The 25,369-nt window shown below is 51.1% G+C and overlaps 1 protein-coding gene across 2 annotated transcripts in view; it reads left to right on the forward strand.

Annotated features, from left to right (window-relative positions):
* Positions 1-25,369, forward strand: part of Scube1 (signal peptide, CUB domain and EGF like domain containing 1) — a 119,559-nt gene that overhangs the window by 91,660 nt on the left and 2,530 nt on the right. For both annotated transcript variants that reach the window (XM_021183319.2, XM_021183320.3), the window contains 11 exons: positions 4,476-4,592; positions 5,909-6,031; positions 12,162-12,281; positions 12,559-12,663; positions 13,552-13,668; positions 15,374-15,511; positions 17,881-18,084; positions 19,194-19,355; positions 20,634-20,801; positions 21,652-21,813; positions 24,042-24,239. In XM_021183319.2, the coding sequence (XP_021038978.1) occupies positions 4,476-4,592; positions 5,909-6,031; positions 12,162-12,281; positions 12,559-12,663; positions 13,552-13,668; positions 15,374-15,511; positions 17,881-18,084; positions 19,194-19,355; positions 20,634-20,801; positions 21,652-21,813; positions 24,042-24,239 (1,614 nt within the window). The remainder of the gene's footprint in view (positions 1-4,475; positions 4,593-5,908; positions 6,032-12,161; positions 12,282-12,558; positions 12,664-13,551; positions 13,669-15,373; positions 15,512-17,880; positions 18,085-19,193; positions 19,356-20,633; positions 20,802-21,651; positions 21,814-24,041; positions 24,240-25,369) is intronic.

Consider the following 25,369-nt stretch of genomic DNA (forward strand, 5'->3'; position numbering starts at 1 on the left):
GAGTCAAAGGACCCTTCCACAGGGATTGTATGTATCTCAGATATCCTGCATATCAGATGTTGTACATTATGGCTCATAACATAGCAAAATTACAGTTATGAAGTAGCAATGAAATAATTTTATGATTGGGGGTCACACAAAATGAGGGACTATATTAAGAAATAACAGCGTCAGGAAGGTTGAGGGCTGCTGGCCAAAGATCCTTTGACTTTGAATCCTCAACTGCCCCTGAGGGAGCAAACAAGGTAGTAGGCACACTGAGGCTCTGCATCACAGCCTTGCTAGCATCCTCCCTACCCAGCCCCATTTGTGTCTCTACCTTTTTCCAACTCATCTATCTGAAGACTCCTCAGGTCCAAGCTCCTTAGAGAACCCTCATACTATCCCAGTGCCCTTTGACCTTCATGCAGTCCCCTGGCCTCCCTGCCTTTGCCTGGGGCATCCTCCTCCATTCCAAGCAGGACCTATCCGTGACCCAGGAGGTCCTCCCAGACCCCAGGGAGACCTCACACCCTCACTTGAGCACCCATGGCACAGCATCTTCCTTGCATTAGTGTCTTATGAGCACATACATAGAGGTATGACATCACTAGAGCTAGAGCCAATATATTCAAAGAACAAACTCTTAACTGCTGTGCCCGTGGAGGGTCAGGTGGGTGTCTATTTCACAAGCTTCTCAGGAGAAATGGATCCAATGCTTATAGGAAACAAGTCTACCCTAGGCACAAACGCTAAGAGAAATAACTATTATACGTGAGTCACTGTCCTGTTACAATGAAGAGACACCATGACCAAGGCAACTCTTATAATAGAAATCATTTAACTGGGGGCTGGCTCATAGTTGTAGAGGGTCAGTCAGCCCATTATCATGGAGGAGAGGAGCATGGTAGCAGAGGAGTAGCTGAGCCTACCTCCTGATCTGTAGACAGTTAGACTGGCCCTGGTGTAGGTTTTTGAAACCTCAAAGCTCATCCACAGAGCCACACTTCCTCCAGCAAGGTCACACCTCCTATTCCTTATAATCTTTTCCAACAGTTCTGTTCCCTAGTGACTAAGTATTCAAGTATCTGAGCCTATGGGGGGCCATTCTTATTCAAACCACCGCATTCTACTCCCAGGCCCCCAAAGGCTTGTAGCCATGTCATAAGAAAAAAATGTACCAGGCAGTGATGGATCATTGCTTTAATCCCAGCACTCAGGAAGAGGCAGAGGCAGAGGCAGCTGGATCTCTGTGAGTTTGAGTCTAGCTTGGTCTACAGAGTGAGTTCCAGAAAAGTCAGGGCTACATAATGAAACCCTATTTTGTCAAAAAAAAAAAAAAACCCAATCAATAACAAAAAGGAAGGAAGGAAGGAAGGAAGGAAGGAAGGAAGGAAGGAAGGAAGGAAGGAAGGGAAAAGAAAAGGAAAGGAAAGGAAAGGAAAGGAAAGGAAAGGAAAGGAAAAGAAAAGAAAACCAAAGGAAAATGCATTTAGTTCAACTTCAAAAGTCTCCATAGTCTTTCACAGTCTCAAGACTGCTTAAAAATTCAAAGCTTCTTCTGAGACTCAAGGCAAGCTCTTAAGTGTAACCTATAAAATCAAAATTTAAAAAAAAAAAAAAACAGATCACATACCTTCACTAGACATTACCAAAGAAACAAAGGGGACCCTAGTGAGGAAAAACTGGACCAAAGCAAAAGCAAAAAGGCAGCAGGCAGTCACCAAACTCTGTGTCTCCATGTCTGATGTCAGATCTCTAACTTCTTTTAGCTCTGTTGACTGAAACACATCTCTGTGTGTCTGTGTGTCTCTGTCTCTCTGTGACTCTGTCTCTCTGTGCATCTCTCAATGCCGTTGTCTCTGCCTCCCCCTGGCTGGTTCTACTCCCTGTTAGCAGCTCTCCTTGGCAGGTATTCTGTGCTTTGGTATCTCCAACATTTTCGGGTCTCCATTTTTCAATGGAGGTTTCCTCTTCACAGTTCCATACAAGGCCCTCTCTGAGCCTCCAAGCAGGGACAACCCTAACACATGCCTGCCTGGCCTCTGCAGCTTCCCTTACAGTTTCCCCCCATGGGGGTGGGGGTGAGGGCACGGCGCAGCGATTCTACAATCCCTTTCTTGTATTCTCAACTCTAAAGCCTGAACCAATGTTCAGCCAGTGTTGCCAAGTTCTGCTTTTGGGGGCTGGGGAACTTGGCCCCCAGTTCAATAACATTTGAATCAACTCTCAGGGTGGAAGGTTCCTTTCCCAGCTTAGACTGTCTTTTTTACAACTTGGAAGCTTAGCTGGGAGGGGCCTTGCCCCAAGGTCACCACGCCCTTTATTCCATTCAGCATCTGCTTTTCTTTAAACTTTTGATCCCCTGGAGCTCAAGACTTGGCTCCAATATCACCTTTTCTGGTGTCCTTTTCTCCTCATGCCCCACGTATGTGTTTCTCTTTGTCCTGCTTGTTTCTTTTCATTAGAGATCTTCATAAGAGTGACCACTAGCAACCACATGAATAAAACAGTTGAAACTAGGTTGTCTTGAAATCCCCTCTGTCATTAATCCAAAAACAGACAAGCAAACCAACACTTTAGTTTAGCGTCAGGTAGGTTTCTAGGACAAGGGCAAAAAGCAGCCACAATTCTTTGCCAAAATATCCCAAGAATGAGCCGGGCGTAGTGGCGCACGCCTTTAATCCCAGCACTCGGGAGGCAGAGGCAGGCGGATTTCTGAGTTCGAGGCCAGCCTGGTCTACAAAGTGAGTGCCAGGACAGCCAGGGCTATACAGAGAAACCCTGTCTCAAAAAACCAAAAAAAAAAAAAAAAAAAAAAAAAAAAAAAAAAAAAAAAAAAAACAATATCCCAAGAATGTTCTCTGAGCCACTTATTAATATTCTTACCTTTCGAAGTTTATTGAGCTGGGCCGCCACCATTCAAATCACCCTCAGCCCTGTCTTCCATGTTCCCACTAGGATGGCCCATTAAGTCCCACTTAAAGTATTCAACTGCTTTTCTAGTCCAAAGTCCCAAAATCTTCCATATTCCTCTAGCAAATAGTATAGTCAGGCCTGTTACAGAAATACCCCAGTCCCTGGTACCTATTATGGGACAGCTGATGTGCAGGCAACCCATGACTCTCCATTCCCTTTGGACTTTGGCTGCCCAAGGAAATTCATAGTCAAATGCCTTGTGCTATCAGAGCTACTTTTTTTTTAAAGATTTATTTATTTATTATATGTAAGTACACTGTAGCCGTCTTCAGACACTCCAGAAGAGGGCGCCAGATCTCGTTACGGATGGTTGTGAGCCACCATGTGGTTGCTGGGATTTGAACTCTGGACCTTCGGAAGAGCAGTCGGGTGCTCTTACCCACTGAGCCATCTCGCCAGCCCCAGAGCTACTTTTTAAAACCTTATGTGTAGTATATTCCCTCTCCCCTCTTCTACTGGTGCCACATTCCTAACCTCTCCGGAAACATCTTCGGGTGGCAAGAACACACTTTGGTCAACATCACGGGTTTATATTCCATTTCAGCTTCCTCTTGAGGGTTCTTAAGCAAGTCCCAGTCATTTTCCTTCCTGGCATGTGTACCAAGTTCCTTCCCTATAGAGGCATGGCGCCTCAGGCTTCTGATCCCAGGACCCGGGAAGCAGAGCAGGAGTTAAAGCCAGCTCGAGCCACATGAGACCCAGCCTCAGAAGTAAAACAGAAACAGATGGGAGGATGGCCCAGGAGCAAGTGCTTGCTAAGCAAGCTTGAGCATTGCGTGAGCATTGCGTGAGCATTGCGCATCCCCAGCAGCCATGTAAAAACCAAGCATGACATCACATGCCTGTAAACCCAGCATGGTGACCAGGGGAATCACAAGGACCTCTGGGATGGGCTAGCCTGCCAGTGTAGCCGACAGCAAGTTTCCCATTCAGTGAGAGACCCTGTATAGAAAATAAAGATAAGGCTGAGTGCTGGCTCAGGGTTAAGAGCATGAACTGCACTTATAGAGGGTCAGTTCCCAGCACTCACATCAGGAGGCCTCTAACTCCAGCTCCTGGGGCTCTGGCGCCCTCTGCTGTTCTCCTTGGGTACTCACATACACAAAATTAAAAACAAAACATTTTAAAACAGGTAATTAAGGTGGAGGAAGACACCCAACATTGACCTCTGGCCTGTATGCATATGCACAGGTAAACACACATGCACACGCACGCTAAAGCAAATGTAAATATCTTTCCTAACCACAGGTGAATGAGATAGTAACAGAGATCCATAAAAATCCACTACAGATGATATTTAGCCCCACCCACTTCCATAACAGACATGAGGGGATGCTACCCCAGCAACAGGGCTAACAGAGACAGTGTGGGAAAGTAAGCAATGAGAAACTTAAAAGACTGTGGACACTGTGCTGCGCCTCAGGACCCAGGGATGTTCCAGGCGGGATGTTCCATGGGTGACAGGCCTGCCTAGTCACCTCAAGCTGACACACCACCCTATCTCCCTGTGACCACAGACATTGACGAGTGTTCCTTTGAGCGGACCTGTGACCACATCTGCATCAACTCCCCCGGCAGTTTCCAGTGCCTGTGCCGCCGAGGCTACACACTCTACGGGACAACCCACTGCGGAGGTCTGCAGCCCGCCCGCCAGGGCCACCTCCCCCTCGAGGCACGCGCCTGGCATACGGCCATAAACAGTGCTCCCCACACCCCAATCCTGACTTTGACCCTGGTGGGCCTGGGAGGGACCTTGCAAGGCTGGGATTCTGCCAAACAGGCACAAGGTAGTGGACAGGGGCTGAGGGGGAGGCAGGGCATGGGAGGCACCATGAGGGTGCCTTAGCAAGTTTGGAAACATAAACCCAGAACCTCATTTCCTGGGGTGCCCAGTCCAGAAGTGGGTGGCCAATGCACAGAAAATTCCAGAAAGTGCATTCTAGAGACAGGAAGGATGGTGAGACAATGAGAATCCTAAAGGAGGAACCTTTGGGTCAAGATGGGAAAGCGGTCCGGGGGAACAGCATATACAGATGCACAGAGGCAAGGATGTAGCAGGGATGAGCCCATGAGCAGTAGGAAACAGGGTAATAACCCCCGGGGAGATACATGCCCAGGATGTACAGAGCTGTGTGAGCCCAGAGGGAGCCCTGAGGGTAGCCTGAGGGCTTCTTTACAGTGCTACATACCAACGCAGGAAACCTTGAAGCAGAGTGCTAGATAATCATATCTGTATGACAAAAGACCCTGGCTGTTGGAGGAAGGGAACATGGGATCCAGGCAGCCCATGGGGGAGATAGCTCATGGCCTGAGACCTTATCCTCTGGGTTGGGAGGAGGGGTAGGGCAGAGCTGGAGAGAAGATTCAAGATCCTGGGATGGAGGAGTTCTTACCTAGAGTCCCGGGTTCCACGGCCAGCACCACAGTGAACAAGAGCCTGGGCTGAGCCAGAGGACATTAGGCCAGGTGTGGCTGGTGAAGATGGGAAGAGAGGGGGTCATCGTAGCCTCTCTTCTTTCTCTGTGACCTGAGAACAGCGCAAAGCTAGAGAGGGCCAGGTCATACTGGAGACAGGGGCAGAATAGCCACTTGATGCTGGTGCCATTGTCAAGGGACTCTCAAATGCCATTTCCCTGACTGATGGGATAGCATACATGTGTGCTGGCAGCCTGGGCGGCCTGGAGCAGGAAGAGCTAGCTAGCCCGTGCCTAAAGGAGGTTTTTGGTCAGAGGAGGAAGAGTCTCCAGTGACTTCTTTCAGGCTGGTGCCCACTATCCAGGAGGGGAAACTAAGGCTGGCGAGGAGCCAGTGCTTTCCCTGAGGGGATGAGATATCCGTGATACCCAAGACCTCTGCCAGACCGGACTGGAATCGGGAGCTTCCTGGGTGTGTGACCTGGGCTGGTATTTCCCACCCCCTCCTGGCCTCACTCTCCTGCCTGTGTTTCCAGACATGGATGAATGTAGCATGAACAACGGCAGCTGTGAGCAGGGCTGTGTCAACACCAAGGGCAGCTACGAGTGTGTGTGCCCACCAGGGAGGAGGCTGCACTGGAATCGGAAGGACTGTGTGGGTGAGTAGGGAGGGGTCACTTGCTGGCCCTGCCCTCTCTGTGGGGGAGGGCATGCCAGAGATCTTGGTACTAGGTTCAGTCCCTGTTTTAGTTAGGGTTTTACTGCTGTGAACAGACCCCGTGGTTTTTCGAGACAGGGTTTCTCTGTATAGCCCTGGCTGTCCTAGAACTCACTCTGTAAAACAGGCTGGACTTGAACTCAGAAATCTGCCTGCCTCTGCCTCCCAAGTGCTGGGATTAAAGGCGTAGGCCACCACTGCCCAGCTAAAGCAACTCTCATAAGGATAACATTTCATTGGGGCTGGCTTACAGGTTCAGAGGTTCAGTCCATTATCATCAAGGCGGGAACATGGCAGCATCCAGGCAGGCATGGTGCAGGAGGAGCTGAGAGTTCTACATCTTCATCTGAAGGCTGCTAGCAGAATACTGGCTTCCAGGAAGCTAGGATGAGGGTCTTACAGCCCACAACCACAGTGACACACCTACTCCAACATGGCCACACCCACTCCAACAGGGCCACACCTTCTAATAGTGCCATTCCCTGGGCCAAGCATATATAAACCATCTATTAATGAAAAAAGCTGATGCTCTCTGGAGGCCCTCCAGCAAGGCTCCATATCCTTGAGAATCAAACCCCAGGTCTGCCCTCACCCCTTTTTATTCTGTTGCTTTGACACTGGGTCTCATTTGTAGCCCTGGCTGGCATGGGACTCACCATATAGACCAGGTTGGGTTCAGACTCACAGAATCCTCCTGCCTCTGCCTCCTGGGATCATAGGCATGCCCCACCATGCCCAGCCAGGGTCCAGTTGTTAGAATAGACATCATCCTCCCTGCATTTGCTCCATGCCAACCCACCCTGCCCCCACTCCACCCTCAAGCCAAGGATGCCTGAAGCATCAGGGCTTGTCCAACCTTCACTGTAGTGCTACCTCTGAACCATGTGCTGCTGTTCTGTCGCTGTGAAGAGACACCATGGCCGAAGCAACTCTTGGGAGAGAAAGCATTTAATTGGGGCCATGCTGACAGCTTCAGAGGTTTAGTCTATTATCATCATGGTAAACATAGCAGCATGTAGACAGGGGCTGGAGCAGTAGCCAAGAGATCCATCTGATCCACAGGTAGAGAGCTTAGGCCTAGCATGGGCTTTTGAAACCTCAAAGCCCACCCCCAGTGAGGTACTTCCTCTGAAAGGCCACACCTGCTCCAATAAGGCCACACCCCTAATCCTTCTAATCCCTCAACTACCTCACATTCAAATACATGAGCTGATGGAGGCCATTCTTTTTCAAACCACCACAAGGTCTGACTGCCATTGGTGGCCTGTCACAGGGAGGGCTAACTGCCATTGGCCTGACTGCTATTATGTTGATGAATGGCACGTCATACCACTTCCTCCTTTAAGTTACTGAATGTTCTGGACACTGGGCATGGTCTGACTAAAACAGACAAATATAACTGAGGATATCAATAGAAGGTGCTGGAAGGCTTTCTGTGTCCATGAACTAACAGGACCAAGGTCTTAGTAAGTCTACCACAGGCATCCAAACTGCCTTACCTCAGCCTCAGTGTGGCTCACTTCCCTCACTTGGCTGTGAATCCAGGTCTAGCATGAAGCAGTTGCTAGACCCACAGATGACCAAGGAAGGCTCCAAGTTGTTCTACCATTGAGGACTGTGGTGACAAGCCTGCTGAGGCCCTCCCTGCCGCCCCTCCCCCCATGGTGGCATGGGCTGCAGTTCTCAGTGTCACCCAGAAAGAGTAGCTCTTCCTATCCATTTGTTTTTCAGTGCTAGAAATGGAACATGGGGAGGGGGGATGCGGGGGGGGGGGGGGGCGGGAGCCGGGCATGGTGGCACACACCTTTAATCCCAGCACTCAGGAGGCAGAGGCAGGCAGATTTCTGAGTTCAAGGCCAGCCTGGTCTACAAAGTGAGTACCAGGACAGCTAGGGCTATACAGAGAAACCCTGTCTTGAAAAACCAAAAAGAAAAAAGAAAAGGAAAAAGAAATGAAATCCAGGGCCCCCTGAATGCTAGTTCTAGCACTGAGCCACACCCGGTAGCTGAGGCTGGCCTTGAACTCCTGATCCCCCTATTTCCACCTCTCAAATGCTATGGTTACATAAGCCTACTCTAGAGCAAACTTTTGGCGAGCACTCTGGATTGCCTGGCCCCCATAGATGGCCCATCTAATCCTGTGATCTAATCAGCCCTTATTACCATACCCCTCAAATGGACCCCGTCCCATTGATTCCTGGAAGGAGAGCACAGGTCACTGTGAACATTGCAATGGAAAGTCCTGAAGTAGGGAAAATCTCACAGCCCCCACAGAGCAGTCAGCCTGGTCCTTGTGGTATCAACTAGCCAGCTTTCCCTGAAAGATGCAACTCCTCTCAGTAGTGCCAAGCTGGAGAAGAGGGGGTGATAAGTGCCCACAGGTGCCCGGCAGGGATCCCCAAAGTCACTTCTCACAAAGCGAGAGCCTTCCCCCCCCCTCTCTGATCACAAAGAGCACAGCTTGTGGTTTTCAAGTTAGCACTAAATAGAAGTCTGATTACAGAACTCGGATAGCAGCTCTCCCAGTAGAGGTGAGGTGCAGCTGGATGGTCCTGTTTGATAGGTTAAGTCAGAAGGGTTGAACCTTCCGGACAGCAGGAACCATCATCAGAAGACACAGACCGCTGGGTATGGCCACCACACACTTGTCATCTCAGAGCTTGGGAGCCCCTGGCAGAAGGAATGGAAAGTCAAGATTCTCCTTAGCAAGCCTGAGGCCAAGCTGGGCTACATGTATGAGCCCCTGTCATTTCCAAAAGACTGAAGCGTGAGCACATCCCCAGGAGCACGGGGAGCTCGGCAGGAGCTGAGTGTTAAGTGGGTTTCCTCCTATGGTCTTTGGCTATGCTGTCTGGGCGACCGCAGCCATCAGCTCTGAATCCCAGGGAGTCAGTTTCAGTGCACCGGGATGGTCTCTGAAGAGCCTCAGCTGAGGCTTCTCTCCATGGTGACTTTACAGTCTGGAAAATTCATTTCTAGCCTTCCAGGGCAGCAAGAATAACGAAGACAGTGGCGTTTTCTAAGCACTTCATGACAAACTCCTCCATTAAAATGAGTCTTTATTACGTGCCGAGTGTTTCGCAGTGCCCCAAATGTGAAGGCAGAATGTCTTCCTCCAGCTCCTCAGAGTGCAAGGATCCCTTTCAGCAGGGCAGCTCATATAAAAACAACTCTCACTGTTTCGATCCACCAGGAGCCCTGAGGGTAGCTTAAAGCATATTTCCAGCCTGTCTCTATATCTGTCTGGGGCTGAGCTGGTTCCAGCACAGTCATGAATTGCTGGGACAAAGGAAAATCTTCCCTGGCTGTTTTGATCCCCACAAGTTGGGGTGTCAAGAAAGTGTTAGCAGACATCTATGTGTGGAGGTACCTGGGGGGATGGCATGGTCTCACCAGATAGCATCCTCCTGGCCCTCAGGATCAGATTGCTACCAGATACAGTATCTATGAGGGTGCATGGGGTTTGACTGTCTGTGCCAGCCTAAACCCTGACCTTAGTTCTCAGGTCAGAGCCGCCAGTTGAGAGTGGCGTTCTGGGAAAACAGACACTTCTGGTGACGTTAGGCTCCTCAATTGTGGGCATCAGGGATCAGCTGTGACCATAAAGCGCTCAGTTTTCTTAGCACTACAGAGTTGCTAATGGTTCTGAATGCTCCGCCTCCTGTGGCTCTCTGTAAACATTTACACACTGTTGTCTGTAGCCACAGTATGGGTCTGAGACAGGCTCGGCCCAGGTGGGTAATTCCTGCGTGTTCAGACTAATGGTATCTCTCGTGGGTTTGTTTTTTCCTTTCCTGTTAACAGCTGTCTTGAGAGGTAACTCACATGCCATGCACAGAATTCACCATGCAGCTCACACGTGGTACAGTGGGGTTTTAGTACGATGGATGAGTGACATGAACCACCATGTGACTATGTAGAAGCTCACCCATGTGGAAGGCCAATCAGGGCATCAGATGCCTTCCTCTACCACTCAGGCAAGCTTGCTGATTGGTCTGTCTGTTTCCGCAGCAACGGGATTACACTCCTGTGCTGTCACATCCAGCTTCTTTTAAATGCGTTCTAGGAATCCAACTCAGGTTGTGGTGGTTTGAAAATGCTTGGCCCAGGGAGGGGCACTATTAGGAGGTGTGGCCTTGTTGGAGTGGGTGTGGCCTTGTTGGAGGAAGTGTGTCACTGTGAGGGTGGGCGTTGAGACCCTCCTCCTAGCTGCTTAGGGTACAGTCCTTTCCAGGCTGCAGTTGGATCTAGACCTAGAACTCTCAGCTCCTCCTCCAGCCTCATGCCTGCCTGGATGCTGCCATGCTTCCCGCCATGATGATAATGGACTGAACCTCTGAACCTGTAAGCTAGCCCCAATTAGGGGTTGTCCTTTATGAGTTGCCTTGGTCATGGTGTCTCTTCACAGCAATGGAAACCCTAAGACACTGGTCCTCATGCTTGTGGGGCCAAGACCTTACTAGCTGAGCTGTCCCCCAGCCCTGGGCAAATGATTTTAATAGAATCCTATACAGTGAAGTATTTTCCTTGGCCAAGCACAGCACCAAGAAAATAAGGGCTTGTCAAGGAAGAAGTCAGGAGGGGCTGGAGCCCTAGCTTAGCAGTTAAAAGCATTGGCTGCTCTTCCAGAGGACCCAAGATAGATTGTTAGCACCTACAAGGTGGTTCACAACCAATTGAGAGTCCAGTTTGAGGGAATCCAACACCTCCTTTTGCCTTTATGGGCACCAGACATACCACTTGGTACGCAGGCATACATACAGCTAAAAAACAGCCATATACATAAAATAAAAATTTAAAAAGAAAGAAGCAGGTTGACCAGGACCAGTAGCTCAACTCGATGTCAAAGACCTCAGGTGTGAAGTCCTAGGTTTGATTCTGGATCAAAGGGCCAGAATGACTGTAGGGACTGGTGATGTAGGCTCAGAATCCCAAGGAAAGCCCTGGCCACTCAGCACCTCACGCAGGAAGCTGAGCAGTAACCTCCCCCAGGGGGAGTTGTGTTTCAGGCTTGCTCACTGAGCAAAGGCATGCTCTGATCTTCAGAGGCAGTGGGAGGTAAACTTGTTTCAGGCAGTGTTAAGCTTGGGCTAGAGAGAGTCTAAGTGTGGCTTATCCTGCCTGTGGAAGGATTTGGCTTGATGAAGCCTTGGGATCTGGTCACTGGAGTGGCTTGGTCACTGGCTCAGAGTGTGTGGTACTCTGCCTGTTCTGGCTCAGAGCCTATCAATTACCATCAGATGCCTACTAAGTGTGTGCTACCTTCTCTCTCTGTCTGTCTATCTATCTATCTATCTATCTATCTATCTATCTATCTATCTATCATCTACCTATCTATTATCTATCTATCTATCTATCTATCTATCTATCTATCTATCTATCTATCTATCTATCTGTGGTATATGTGCACATCTGCATGTGTGTGCCAATGTGTCCATGTGAGTGTGATAGCCAGAAGCCTACACTGGGTGTCTTTCTTGCCCTCTGCCTTATTCTTTTGAGGCAGGGTCTCTCACTGAACCTGGAACGCATTGAGCTAGGCTGGCTGATCAATGAGCTCCAAGGATCTATTTGTCTCTGACACCACCCCCACCAACACTCACCACCATCCCCGGCTTTTACAAGCTGAGGAATCTGAGCTCAGGTCTTTGAGCTTGAACTTAAAAAAAAAAAAAAGCACTTTACAGCCTGAGCCATCTCCCAGTCCCTTTCCTGAGGCTGTTTTAAATCTTATTTATTTACTTACTTACTTTTATATCATGTGTATTGATGTTTGGTTTGCGCATGTGTGTCTGTGTAAGGAAGTTGGACACCGGCTCTAAGGACAGGTCTGCCTTCAGGAGCTTCTGTCTGAGGATGCAAATAACCTTTCTTCAGACAGCCAAGACCAGGACTATAGGGGGGAAGAATAAGCTGGCTGGTAGTAGCCAGTACTCCATACTGCCTTCCTGCTACTGTCTGGCCCTGTGAGGAGGTTGGGAGACTAGAGTGACCCACATCCAGGACCTCTGCTAGCACCACAAGGTCCTCCGGCTTCACTAAAGCCCTCTCTGTGTCTCTCTTCTCCTCAGAGATGAACGGGTGCCTGTCTCGGTCCAAGGCCTCTGCCCAGGCCCAGCTGTCCTGTGGCAAGGTGGGTGGAGTGGAAAACTGCTTCCTGTCCTGCCTGGGCCACAGTCTCTTCATGCCAGGTAACCCCTGGCCCTCTGGGATGGGATGGGTTAACATGCTGCTTCCTGGGGTACACACCAGCCTCCCACTGCTCAGCAGGACAGAGCCCAGGGGAGAGCTCCCAGTCACAGGAGCAAGCGCTCCCAGACAGCTAGCTCCCTGGCTCTCTGTGGACCTGGGCCACTTCCCCAGGGTCAGTCTTGATCTTCATTTGGGAGCCCCTTGGAGACCTCAGGAATCTGGGCCCCTAGAAGGGAGGTTCACTCTGGCTAACCTTACCCACTGGCCTCTCCACAGACTCAGAAAGCAGCTACATCCTGAGCTGTGGTGTTCCGGGTCTCCAGGGCAAGACACTGCCAAAGCGCAATGGCACTAGCTCCAGTACAGGGCCCGGCTGCTCAGGTAACTGTGGGCCTGTCCATACTGAACAACTAGATGCCCCTTTCCATTCTTATCCCGTGCATGCATCAGGGGAAGGGAGGGGGATTGCTCAGGGCCCTGCCCAGCATGGCTTAGGATTCTGGAGACGTGACAGGGCCAGGACCTTGAAGTCTGGAGGCTGAGGCCCAGCCCACAGTCAGAGAGCCAGCAGAGGGCCTTTCTGACTGGGGTCACAGTCGTACAGTGATTCCGCAACTGCGGGCTGGGATCCCACAGACCTCTGTTGCTGCTGTTGTTTGAGACTGGCTCATCTAACCCAGGCTAGCCTTGAACAAGCTATGTAGCAAAGGATAGCCTTGAACTTAGGTCCCAGAGATGGCCTTGAATACTATGCCTAGGAGATGCTCAGGGTCCTTGCCTCTCAGAACGGACCTTGCTCCCATACAGCGTAGAAGGTTGGGATGTTGCAACAGAACATCTAGGATGGGTTCTGAGAATTCAGGGTCATAGGACTCCAGTCTGTGGAGCTGGGGTCTGCTCTGAAGAGGTTCTACGTGTCCTGGAGTTTGCAGGCCCTCCCCTTCCTTGCAATTCTCTGTCCTCTTTCCCACAAGGACAAGCCATGTCTATGACTTTGGCCATGAAGGAAGAGGTGGGCAGCAGTGTCCTTTTCTCCCCTATAGAAGGCTCTGGCCTTGAGTCCTGCATACACTTGTTTCAGGCCTTATAGACAGAAAAAAAAAGTGGGTCAGGGGAGGGTCCTCCACCCAGGAGGGCTGCCGGGGCAGAAGGGCCCACACCAAGCCCCGCCTAGCTCCAGAAGGACCTGTCCTCTGGCAGCCCCCGTCCCCCACCACCTCCTTGCCCACAGGAGAGGCCGCCACCTGGGGGAATTTTGGCTTTCCCCAGATCCCCCCACCACCCCCATCAGACAGAAGGCCCGCTTCAAGATCAGAGATGCCAAGTGCCATCTCCAGCCCCGCAGCCAGGAGCGAGTCAAGGATACCCTGAGGCATCCCCTTTTAGGTAAGTGGGCCGCCTCTCCTGCTTACCCAGAAAGCGACAAAGTACCCAGGCCTGCTGGGTTGGTTTGCCAAGCATAGGCACCTGCCTGTCCTCCACCAGGGCCTCTAAGCCCTTGGAGACATGTTTGCCCACGCTTGCAATAGTCATGAGTAAGAAACATGGGTACTACAGCACCTAATAGGCAAATGTCACAGACAGACAGACATACACACACAGAGACACACGCACACACATATACACACACTCATACATAGACACACATTCACACACACACATAAATACATACTCACACATTCACACACACATTCTTTATGGCCTGGTGGAGCCCTGATGGAAGAGACTTCAGGTCTCAGGCTGGGAGAAAAGAGGCTAACAGCATGGTAAAAGACCAAAGAGAGAAGCCTGTATCTCTGGGCCCTGGAGATCCTCCCACAGACCTGCAAAAATCATCCCTCAGCAGGCTTTTTCTGGGGTGTAGGGTCTCCTGGCCAAACTCTCAGCAGGTGCTAGGCAGACCCATGGGCTCCTCACTATTATAAGATATCTCCATATATGGTGGGCTGTCACTCAAGGTTGGACTCCAGACTCACTTCAGCTCCCGGTCCCTGTAGAACCCCATGCAGCTCTGGTCTTATGTCAGATTTAGGATTTTTTTTTGATTTTTAATATTTTTATTACATATTTTCCTCAATTACATTTCCAATGCTATCCCAAAAGTATTGCTGTGAAGAGAAATCATGACCACAGCAACTCTTTTTTTTTTTTTAAGATTTATTTATTTATTATATGTAAGTACACTGTAGCTGTCTTCAGACACTCCAGAAGAGGGAGTCAGATCTTGTTACAGATGGTTGTGAGCCACCATGTGGTTGCTGGGATTTGAACTCCGGACCTTCGGAAGAGCAGTCGGGTGCTCTTACCCACTGAGCCATCTCACCAGCCCCCCACAGCAACTCTTATAAAGGAAAATATTTGGGGGGCTGGAGAGATGGCTCAGTGGTTAAGAGCACTGAGATCTTCCAGAGATCCTGAGTTCAATTCCCAGCAACTACATGATGGCTCACAACCATCTGTAATGGGATCTGATGCCCTCTTCTGGTGTGCCTGAAGACAGCTACAGTATACTCATCATATATCATATATATATATATATATATATATATATATATATATATATGTGTGTGTATATATGTATATATATATATGTATATATATATATATACACACACACACACACATATATATATATAAATATAATAAAATCTTTTTTTAAAAGAAGGAAAACATTTAACTGGGGCTGGCTTACAGGTTCAGAGGTTTAGTCCATTATCATCATGGCAGGAAGCATGGTGGACTGCAAGCAGGCAGGCATGGTGCTGGAAAAGGAGCTGAGAGTTCTACATCTTCATCTGCAGGCAGCAGAAGGGGACTGTGTATCACACTGGGCATAGTTTGAGCATAGGAGACCTCAAAGCTACCTCCACAGTGACACACTTTCTCCAACGAGGCCACACCTCCTCATAATGTCACTCCCCATGGGCTAAGCGTTCTATGGGGGAGGGCATACTTATTCAATCCACCACAGGGTCACTATCTGTCCTGTGGCGTGGCGGGACCTTGTCCGTGGGAGTTAGCATGTGGGGCTAGGAAGGACCCTGCTTCTGACAAAGATCACCCTCGCCACAGTGTACTCTTCTCTCTTCAGACAACTGCCACGTGACTTTTGTGACCCTCAAGTGTGACTCCTCCAAGAAGAGGCGCCGAGGCCGCAAGTCCCCATCCAAGGAGGTGTCCCACATCACAGCAGAGTTTGAGGTGGAGATGAAGGTGGATGAGGCCTCAGGTGGGTGATGTGTTCTTGGGGACTGGGGGCTCTGGCAGACGTGAGGCCGAGTGAGTCATAGAGAAGTCGGGGCTTTGGGAGGGGGCTACTGCACACTGCGGGGGGGGGGGGGTACTGCACACTGCAGGTCAAGCTCTGCAGCCCTGGGTTCAGGAGGCAGTGCGAGGTAACACTTGGAGCACAGCTAAGGAGCAGAGATGGCAAAGTACCCCAACTCTATGTGCCTGCTAGGGCAGGAAGGGCAGGGGCAGAGCCTCCCTATAGCAGCCAAACCAGGCCCTCTTTGCAGCCAGTAAGAGAAACTTGTAATATGAGATTCATCCAGGCATTCCTTCTTAGCCCTAGGTGAGCGATGGAGAATGGATGGGTTGTTTGCTACTGTTCTTCTTGTTGTCATTGTTACTGTTGTTGTTACTGTCGTTGTTACTGTCGTTGTTACTGTTGTTGTTACTGTCGTTGTTACTGTTGTTGTTACTGTCGTTGTTGTTACTGTCGTTGTTACTGTCGTTGTTGTTACTGTCGTTGTTACTGTCGTTGTTGTTACTGTCGTTGTTACTGTCGTTGTTGTTACTGTCGTTGTTACTGTCGTTGTTGTTACTGTCGTTGTTACTGTCGTTGTTGTTACTGTCGTTGTTACTGTCGTTGTTGTTACTGTTGTTGTTACTGTTGTTGTTACTGTTGTTGTTATCATTAGTGGTCTTTTGGAGACAGGTTCTAACTATTATGCTGCCCTAGCTATACTGGAACTCTCTGTTGTTGTTGTTGTTGGTGGTGGTGGTGGTAGTAGTAGTAGTAATAGTCTTTTTGAGACAGGTTCTATCGATTTTGCAGCCCTAGCTGTACTGGAACTCTCTATGTAGACCAGGCTAGACTCAAACTCACAGCCTCCACAGTGCTGGGATTAAAGGCGTGGCCCCACCAGGCCCAGCTTGGGTTGTTTGCTCCTAGGATGAGGTCTTATGTAGCTCAGGCTACCTTCCAAGCTGATAGGCAGCTGAGTATAATCCTCACTGCTCATCCTCCTGCCTCCACTTCTTGAATGCTGGGATTTCGGGCACATACCCATCCCTCCTGGCTCCAGTGGTAGGCCATGACAGAACCGGCTGCTGTTGGCAGCTGTGCTGTGGCAATGTGTGTCTGGTCTGGGCCGTGGGCATCGTGGCCATGGCCACCGCCCTAGAAGTACTCTCATCTGTGGGGAAGCAGATGTGTGTATGTCATCGGTGCTGGGTGGCAGGCCTGTGAGAATACATAGGCAAGGGAAGGTGTGGGAAGCCTTCTAAACTAGAGACAGAAATCTAAAGTTTTCTGGCCGAAGTGGTGAGGAATGGGGCCCAGGAAGAGGAACCGAGCAGGGAGATGCACAGGGATCAGAGAGAACAGGACACCGTCACCCAGGGATCGGCAAGGAAGCAGAGCAAAGGCAAGCAGGAAGCAGAGAGAGACAGAGGGACCTAGGTCCCTACATCCGCTAGCTAAGCCATGCCACCAAAGGGGTTCAGAACCTCTCCAGACGGCACTGCTAGCTAGGGACTGTTGTGTCCGGCCAGCAGATCACAGACCTGGGTTCTAGCCTGGAAAGGCATTTTGGAAACCTGGAAGAGAAGAAGGGCTGGGCTGCGCGAGATAAGGAAGGAACCAAGACAAGCTTTCTGCTCAAGGTTCAATTTTAATGTCAGCAAACACGCTTTATAAAGAAAAGGGGAGGCCCGTCCCTGGCCAAGCCAAGTTCCTTTGAAGTAGATAGGTCAGCCTTTTAGTGGGAACTCGCAAAGATCGCAGTTCGGTTGTTAACCCTGGAAGATTCTTGGAAGAGAACCGGTTCGGCCTCTGGCAGGTTGAGCCTCAGGCAGGTAGTGGCACAAAGGAGCAGTACAGGAGGTGGCCGCTCAAGCGGCAGGGCAGCAGATGGTCACAGCCAGCCTTGCTAGGCTGGAAGGAGGTAACAAGGGACCATGCCTTCAAACCGGGGGTCAGGAGAGCTGTTACACACACACCTGATTTTTATGTGGGACCTGGGCGATCTGAACTCAGCTCCTCATGACTGCAGAGCAAACATTTAACCAACTAAGCCATCTGTACAGCCCTGGAGGGCACTACTCTGGGGACAGTGGCAGTCCTCACGAATGGGCAGAGGCCTTGCTCAGACTCAGATCTGCTCTGTGGCCTCTGAGACCCTCAGTGTTTTCTTTCTGTCTGACACCTCCAATGCCCCCCCACACACATACACCATACCCCAACTGGGGTCTACTGTGAGTGTACTGACATGGTTTAGACAGAAGCCCAGCACAGGGCCTGGCTGGGGGAGCCCTGAGCAGAGAAGACAGTCATTAGCTAGTGACTCTCACTGGGTTCCTTCACCCCTTCAGGCACCTGCGAAGCAGACTGCATGCGGAAGCGTGCCGAGCAGAGCCTGCAGGCCGCCATCAAGATTCTGCGCAAGTCCATCGGCCGGCACCAGTTCTACGTCCAGGTCTCGGGCACTGAGTACGAGGTGGCCCAGCGGCCAGCCAAGGCACTGGAGGGGACCGGGACATGCAGCCTAGGCCAAATACTACAGGACGGCAAGTGTGGTGAGTCCGTACTTGTGGGCCAGACTCTGCCTCTATCCCTCCTGGCACTGGTAGCCCAGTGTACAGCAGTGACCACAGGGTAGACAGATATATGGTATGTGGCAGGAACAGAGGGACTAGCCTGCCAAGCAGGAGAGCGCTTGCTGTATCACTGTCATTTAAAGCACACTCCCTCCCTTCCGGTGCTGGACCGAGTAGGGGATCCTCACCATTGCCTCAGAAGAGGGAACAGACACAGGACAGGGCAGCAAAGTCACAGAAGTGAGGCATGAGTGCCCAGGGGAACAGACTGGGCCCTGCTCTAGTCCTTCAGTGTGGTTCAAAAGGAGGTGTGTGAGCTGAGCCCTCAGGCTGAGGAACTGGGAGGTTGAGGCAGGTCTGAGATGCACAGTGCTTCCCATTCCCCCCTCCCTCATTCCCTCCCTCACACACACACACACCCCAGAGTGTCCATCCAAGAAATGGGGAGACCAGGCCCAGCAAGCTGTAGGAGAGAGGCTGGAGGCTGCAACCACAGGCAGACCCAGGAAGCCATACAGAGAACATGATCTGCGCATGTGCACGAGTTCCATGCGGGACAGTGAGGGGCTTGGTGATGTCATTCTCTCACTTTTAACAACTTATCTGGGAATCATTTCCAGTTTTCAGAAAGCTAGTCAACCAAACCAAAAATTGGGTATATTCCAGCTATGAACACTGTGTAGCATCTGTTCTTGCCCACACCTTCTACTGGTCCCCAGGCTGCGTTCTTGGGTGCCAGCTTCCCCAAACAGGCAGGAAAGGAGAAAGAGGTTTGGGGTGGGAAGGTCTGGTAGAAACATCTCGGGGATAGGGATGTTGAGTAAAACCAAAAAGCAAGGCTGAGAGTGGGATATAGGTCAGAGACACAGAAGTCCAGATGGAACCCAGAGCCCAGCTATGGGGAAGGGCTGTGTAGAATACACAGAAAGAGCAGCAGGGTGTGGCCTATAGGGTCATCATAAATGCCTGCCACCTGGGTGCTCTCTGCTCTCCTGGATAGACTCTTAGAGCCCCAGGGATAAGGGCTGTGTCCTATCTGCACACAAGGGATGGCCTCTGACCCATATATCTCTGCTCTGTCTCTGCAGTACCATGTGCTCCTGGCACCTACTTCAGTGGTGACCCAGGCCAGTGCGTGCCATGCGTGTCGGGAACCTACCAGGACATGGAAGGCCAGCTCAGCTGCACACCATGCCCCAGCAGTGAAGGGCTGGGTCTGGCTGGTGCCCGCAACGTATCCGAATGTGGAGGCGAGTGTGGCCCACCTGGAGGGAGGGGGTCAGGTGGGGACAAGTTCCCGACAGGGCCCATCAGCCTCTCACAAGGCTCCCTGAGCCAAAGCAAATGCCATGTGCAGTTATAAACGGTGGCCTTGTCGGAAGCTCTACCCTTTCCAAAGACATAGTGTCTACATAGTCACCATGCACAGAAAGGCCTTACAGCATGTCCATACAACCACTGACAGACTGAGGTGTGGCTGGTCACAGAAAACACGGGTGCTTAAAAGACACTCCACGTTCTGAGAGATGCTCCACCCAAGTCAGGAGATCGACTTCAGCCAGAGCTTTCTCCACATAAAGAACCTAGCATGCTGTTTGCCTTGTTGGTGGATGAGATGCCAATTTTCAATTTAATAGCAGGGGCAGTTGTATTATCACTCAGCCCTGCCATGGACAGCCCACTCAGCCCCTTGAGCAACATGAATCAGAGTTCCCCACTGGACTCTCCCACTGGGCCATACTGGGCTCACTCTAGAGAACGCACACCAAGGGCTCAACCCTGGAAAGGGATAGTGTCCATGAGGGTGGGTGAAGAGCAGAGACCTCCAAGCCTTCTCCAAGGCACACGAGAACCCACCCAGAGACCAACCAGAGGCCCTGTGGGTGCCAGCTACTCCCTGATCCTCTGGTCCCCAGGAATGGGATTCCTAGGACAATGGCAGCCAGAAAGCACAGGGTAGCCATGGGAGGGGACAGTCTCCACTTGGATGGAGGCTAAGAATCTCAGAGACTGGGTCAAGAGGACATTACACCCACTCCATATTGGAACATCTGCGCCCACATTTCTGTGGAGGTGTTGAGCTCAGGGTGGCTTTCCTTGGGTCCCTTTTTGTCCCAGCCAGGCCCTTGGTTCTCAAAGACCCTCCCTTCCCTCCTCCCCCTATTCTGGCCTGTCCAGCTGACAGATCAGACGGCATCAGCCTAGAACCCTAGGCTATTCCTTCTGTGAGCACCTGAGACCTGCCCCTGGGAAGCTGGGGTGTAAACACCTCCTCCTCTGTACCCCAGCTTGACAGTGAGGCCCCCTTGCTCCTTACTTAGCCCCAGCCATTGCTGCTGCTGAGAGATGGGAGGGCAATCTGGCAAAGCCATACAGTAGACAACTGTCAGCCTCAAGACCCAGGGCCTGCAAACTCCAACCTAAGTTGCCCAGGGTACCTTTACCAGGAAGGGCAGGGCCAACCTCTCAAATCTTAGTAGCCACTGCAGCACCTCTCCCCTACCTGAGCCGTGACTTCTGACTTCCAGGCCAGTGCTCTCCAGGCTACTTCTCAGCGGATGGGTTCAAGCCTTGCCAGGCCTGCCCTGTGGGCACATACCAGCCCGAGCCTGGGCGAACCGGCTGCTTCCCCTGTGGAGGCGGGCTGCTCACCAAACACACGGGTACCGCCTCTTTCCAGGACTGCGAGGCCAAAGGTGAGGGGCCAGCTACTCAGGGATACATTCCCCCACCACCACCACATCATTTTCTGCTTCGCAAGGCCAACCCTAAAGTCAGAGGAGGGGTCTAGAGACTCCAGCAGTGGGCATGGAATTACCAGTATACCGTGTCAGACACCAGAAAGAGACAGCAGCTAGACTCTGAGCCTGCTGAGCACCGGAAGTGTCAAAAGCGGGGGATACCAGCACCTCAAGGGAGTAGATGGGCTACTGGGAGAAAGAAAGAGGAGGAAGAGAGGATGATGAGATATGGGGAGGATATATAGACAGGCAGTGGCAAAGGGGCCCCACCAAAGCAGAAATACCAGGCTTTCTCTCTCCAATGCACCCAGACCATGCCCTCTTCACTCACTCTCTGACCCTCCCCTCCCCATCCTCTTCCCTGCTGGCCCTCTGTGACCCTGTGTGCTGCCGGTCAAGGTTGGACCATCAATACCACGGGCAGAGGGTCCCCTGACACACGGACTACCCTGTGTCACCTCCCACTCAGTTCCAGAAACAGAATTCTCAAGCCCCATTTTTTGCTCCACTGCCCATTCACTTTGGTAGAGGTGTCAGGTGTAGCCCTCCACTCACCTCCAGTCACGCCCACTGTACCCCTCAAGTACATTTGGTCCTTACTGTGGTCACTATATGGCTGGAGCCCCACACATCCTCGATGTAATCAGCATCCTTCCTCACCCTCACTATGAGGCATATAGCTTAGGCTTACTTACCCCATGATGGTGAGACAAATCAGAGAGGTCTTTTGGTGAGGAGGGTCTTGAGAGCACAGGGGATCTCCTGCCCTCGCCCACCAGCACCCCACCCACGTATTCCCCTACAGTACATTGCTCTCCCGGACACCACTACAATACCACCACCCACCGGTGTATCCGCTGTCCCGTGGGCACCTATCAGCCCGAGTTTGGCCAGAACCATTGCATCTCCTGTCCGGGCAACACCAGCACCGATTTTGATGGTTCCACCAACGTCACACATTGCAAGAGTAAGTGTCACTCCCACAGAAGATGGGAACGCTGGGCAATGGGGGAGGGGGTAAGTAAGACCTGACCACACGTTCTGAAAGGAGACCACTGAGCCCTGGCAAGGTGGGACAGCCCATGCTCTGCCCACTGTACAGTAAACATGATTACATACCTACCTGCTCGGTGCTGGGGACATAAAAGGAAGGGACCACATAGAGATCAGGAAGATGGGGTTCAGAGATTACAGACCGCTCTTACTAGACATCCAATTGGTGTGGCAGGGTCCCCTCTCTTGGGACATCTTGGACTACAAGAAGTTAAAGCAACAAGGCTGTGTGGCTACATACATGCTTGGCATGACCTGAGCCTTAGCCCAGGCCAGACCCTGCTCTAGTTTCTAGGTACCCAGGGATAGAAAGCAGGCTCTGTGCCTGCAGGTGGCAGGCTATGAGGCAGCCTCCAAATGCCCACCTTCAGCTATAGAAGCCATCACGACCTAAGCCATCACCTGGCATTGTATAAACGCCAGAAAGCAAGGGAAAACGGGGACCTGAGAATGGGCCAGTGTGGAAGGACTGGAGGAGAAACAGAAAGGCCTTGTGGGTATCTGAGAGACTTGGGTTCAAAAAAAAAAACCAAAAAACCATAATGCAGACAGCTTGTCCCTTCCTATAAACCCCCAGCTCTTGGCTTAGCAGGATACTAAATTAGGGCTTTTACTCAACTTCTAAGAGGTGTTTTTCTACTTCTGTTATTTCTTTTTTCTTTTGAGAGTCTCTCTATGCAGGATCCTTCTATGTAGCCCTGGCTGGCCTAGAACTAGCTATGTAGACCAGGCTGGCCTTGAACTCACAAAGATCCACCTGCCTCTGCCTCCTGAGTGCTGAGGCTAATGGTGTGCACCGGCAGGCATGCTAAGCTGTTTCTCCGAGTTTCACACTTCCTTCCTGAATGCTGGCCAGATCTAGAGCCTCCTAGAAGCCTTTACAAGGTTGACAATTGGGTCAACCCTTTGTCCAGGGCTGTCCCCAACTTTGCCAAGTTACCCCTTGTAGCATACAAATGAGGAGGGATCCTCAGCCACATCGTTTTAAAAGATTAATTAAATATTATATTCAACTGAAAAAACTTTTTTAAAAATAAATTTTAAAAAATATGTATGTTAGCCGGGCATGGTGGCGCACGCCTTTAATCCCAGCACTCGGGAGGCAGAGGCAGGCGGATTTCTGAGTTCGAGGCCAGCCTGGTCTACAAAGTGAGTGCCAGGACAGCCAGGGCTATACAGAGAAACCCTGTCTCGAAAAACCTAAAAAAAAAATAAATAAATAATATGTATGTTTTAATGAGTGAAGTTGTGGAAGCCAGATGTGAGAGAAGATTCTAGAATACTGGAGGCAGACCTGTTCCTCAGAAACTTATTTATTTTAGATAGAGTTTCACGGTGTAGGCTGACCAAGAACTCATAAAGAGCCACCTGCCTTTGCCTCCTGCCTTGGCCTGTGCTTGGTTTAAAGGCATGAACCACCATCCCCAGGTCTCAGAAACTTGAAAGTGAAAGTGCACAGGAAATTTACCAGCAGTTACTATCTACATTCAGTTCCCTTTGAAGAGCTAAAACTGTAAGTTTAAAACTAGGAACCAGCCGGGCAGTGGTGGCACACGGCTTTAATCCCAGCAGGGACAGGGGGATCTCTATGACTTCAAGACCAGCTTGGTCTACAGAGGGAGTTCCAGGACAGCCAGGGCTACACAGAGAGACCAAAAAGCCCAAAACAACAAACAACAAACAAAAAAGCTAGGCACCATCTAGCTCATAAAAAGAAGCTGGGTGCTGGGCAGTGGTGGTGCACACCTTTAATCCCAGCACTTGGGAGGCAGAGGCAGGCAGATTTCTGAGTTGAGGCCAGCCTGGTCTACAGAGTGAGTTCCAGACAGCCAAAGCTACACGGAGAAACCCTGTCTCAAAAAACCAAAAAAAAAAAAAAAAAAAGAAGAAGAAGAGGAGGAGGAGGAGGAGGAATCTGGGCAAGCAACCAGGTGTCAGGGAACCCAGTGGTATCAGCCGAGTTCCTTCCTGCCCTCTAGTTCCACAACAGCAGTCCAGACAGGGCCCGCTGTGAGTTAGCACGAGGCCTCAATAGCTGGCACAGGAGTACCTGCCGGCCCCGCCCTGCACCTCTAATGTCTTTGAGGGCTAGCACACCCATGCAGCCAGCCTGACAAAGTCCCTTGGCCATGGTACCCACAGACCAGCACTGCGGCGGCGAACTTGGTGACTACACAGGCTACATCGAGTCCCCCAACTACCCTGGTGACTACCCAGCCAACGCAGAGTGTGTGTGGCACATCGCGCCTCCCCCAAAGCGCAGGATCCTCATCGTCGTCCCGGAGATCTTCCTACCCATCGAGGATGAGTGTGGTGACGTCCTGGTCATGAGAAAGAGTGGTATGTTCCAGGGCTGGGGCTGGGACAGTAAGAGCAAGACAGCTCATGTGCTCAGAAAGTGGGTGACTCCGAAGTCCCCATGAGGTAGAATAGAAGTTCACCTGAGCCAGGTGTAAGAGCTGAACCATACAGAACTCTAGAGAAAGGTCATGAAGGCTTAGGGCTACCCTGAGATAGGAATCTGGATCTAGTCAATTGTGGTCTCAACTTATCAGCCAGTCTCTTCCAGTGTCTAGCCAGCTGCAGTGTTCCCTCAGAGGCTTGCAGGAACCAAGGGCCATCCAGACACACATAGACGCCTGGGCTGGCCCTTCCTGGAGCCCTAGCTATGCACCCTGTCAGGTGAGGGAAGGATAGGGTGGGATAAACAGAGAGCCAGCCTTCAGCAGGGGTGGAGAAGGGTGCAGGCCACGATGATGACAAACCCAGGAAGGAACTGAATGCCTGCACGGTCCTGGCCCTATCCTCAGCATCCTGACCAGAGACTTTACTTCACTGGGTGGTGGGCACCCATAGGAGTGAACTGTGAGCCATAATATTAAGGGAGAAGGCTAGAGACCCAAATAGGCACAAAACTACATAGTTGGTCTAGAGCTAGACCATCTATCTGTGCGTAGGAAGACAGGTGGCAAGCAAAGGAGGTGGCTCAGCCAAAGTTCTTGTGTGGCTCTGTGGCCTCGTGCATATATTACTTATTGGTTGGCTGACAGGCCAGAAAGCCACAGTGTACAGATGGAGGGTTACAGCCAGAAGGAATGAGGGCCCTGCCCAGCTGGTCAGAGCCTAGCCTTGGACCCCCTCCTACATCCACTCTCATCAGTAGCCCATGGACTACCCACAGGCAACGCCCTTGTGAGGGTCAGGGAGGCAGCTCCAAGTTTACCCTTGTCACTCAGCCCCAGGTGAGACGACTTTCTAAACCTGAGTTTCTGGTGGCTTTTGGTCCATGCTGACTCATCTCCTATACCTGCCTGAGCTGGTCTCCTTGTCCCTGGCATGGAGAAGGAGCCATGAGCCTGGGGGAGAGACAGAGAGACCGTAAAGGGGAGTTCAACAGAGTAACAGGGATAAGGCTGGATGCAAGAGGCAGCAGGGAGGCTTCACGGGCAGGAAGTGGAAACAGGCCTCAG

This window comes from Mus caroli, unplaced genomic scaffold (genome assembly GCF_978045245.1).
Source record: "Mus caroli unplaced genomic scaffold, Mus_caroli_1 scaffold_16, whole genome shotgun sequence".
Lineage (NCBI taxonomy): Eukaryota > Metazoa > Chordata > Mammalia > Rodentia > Muridae > Mus > Mus caroli.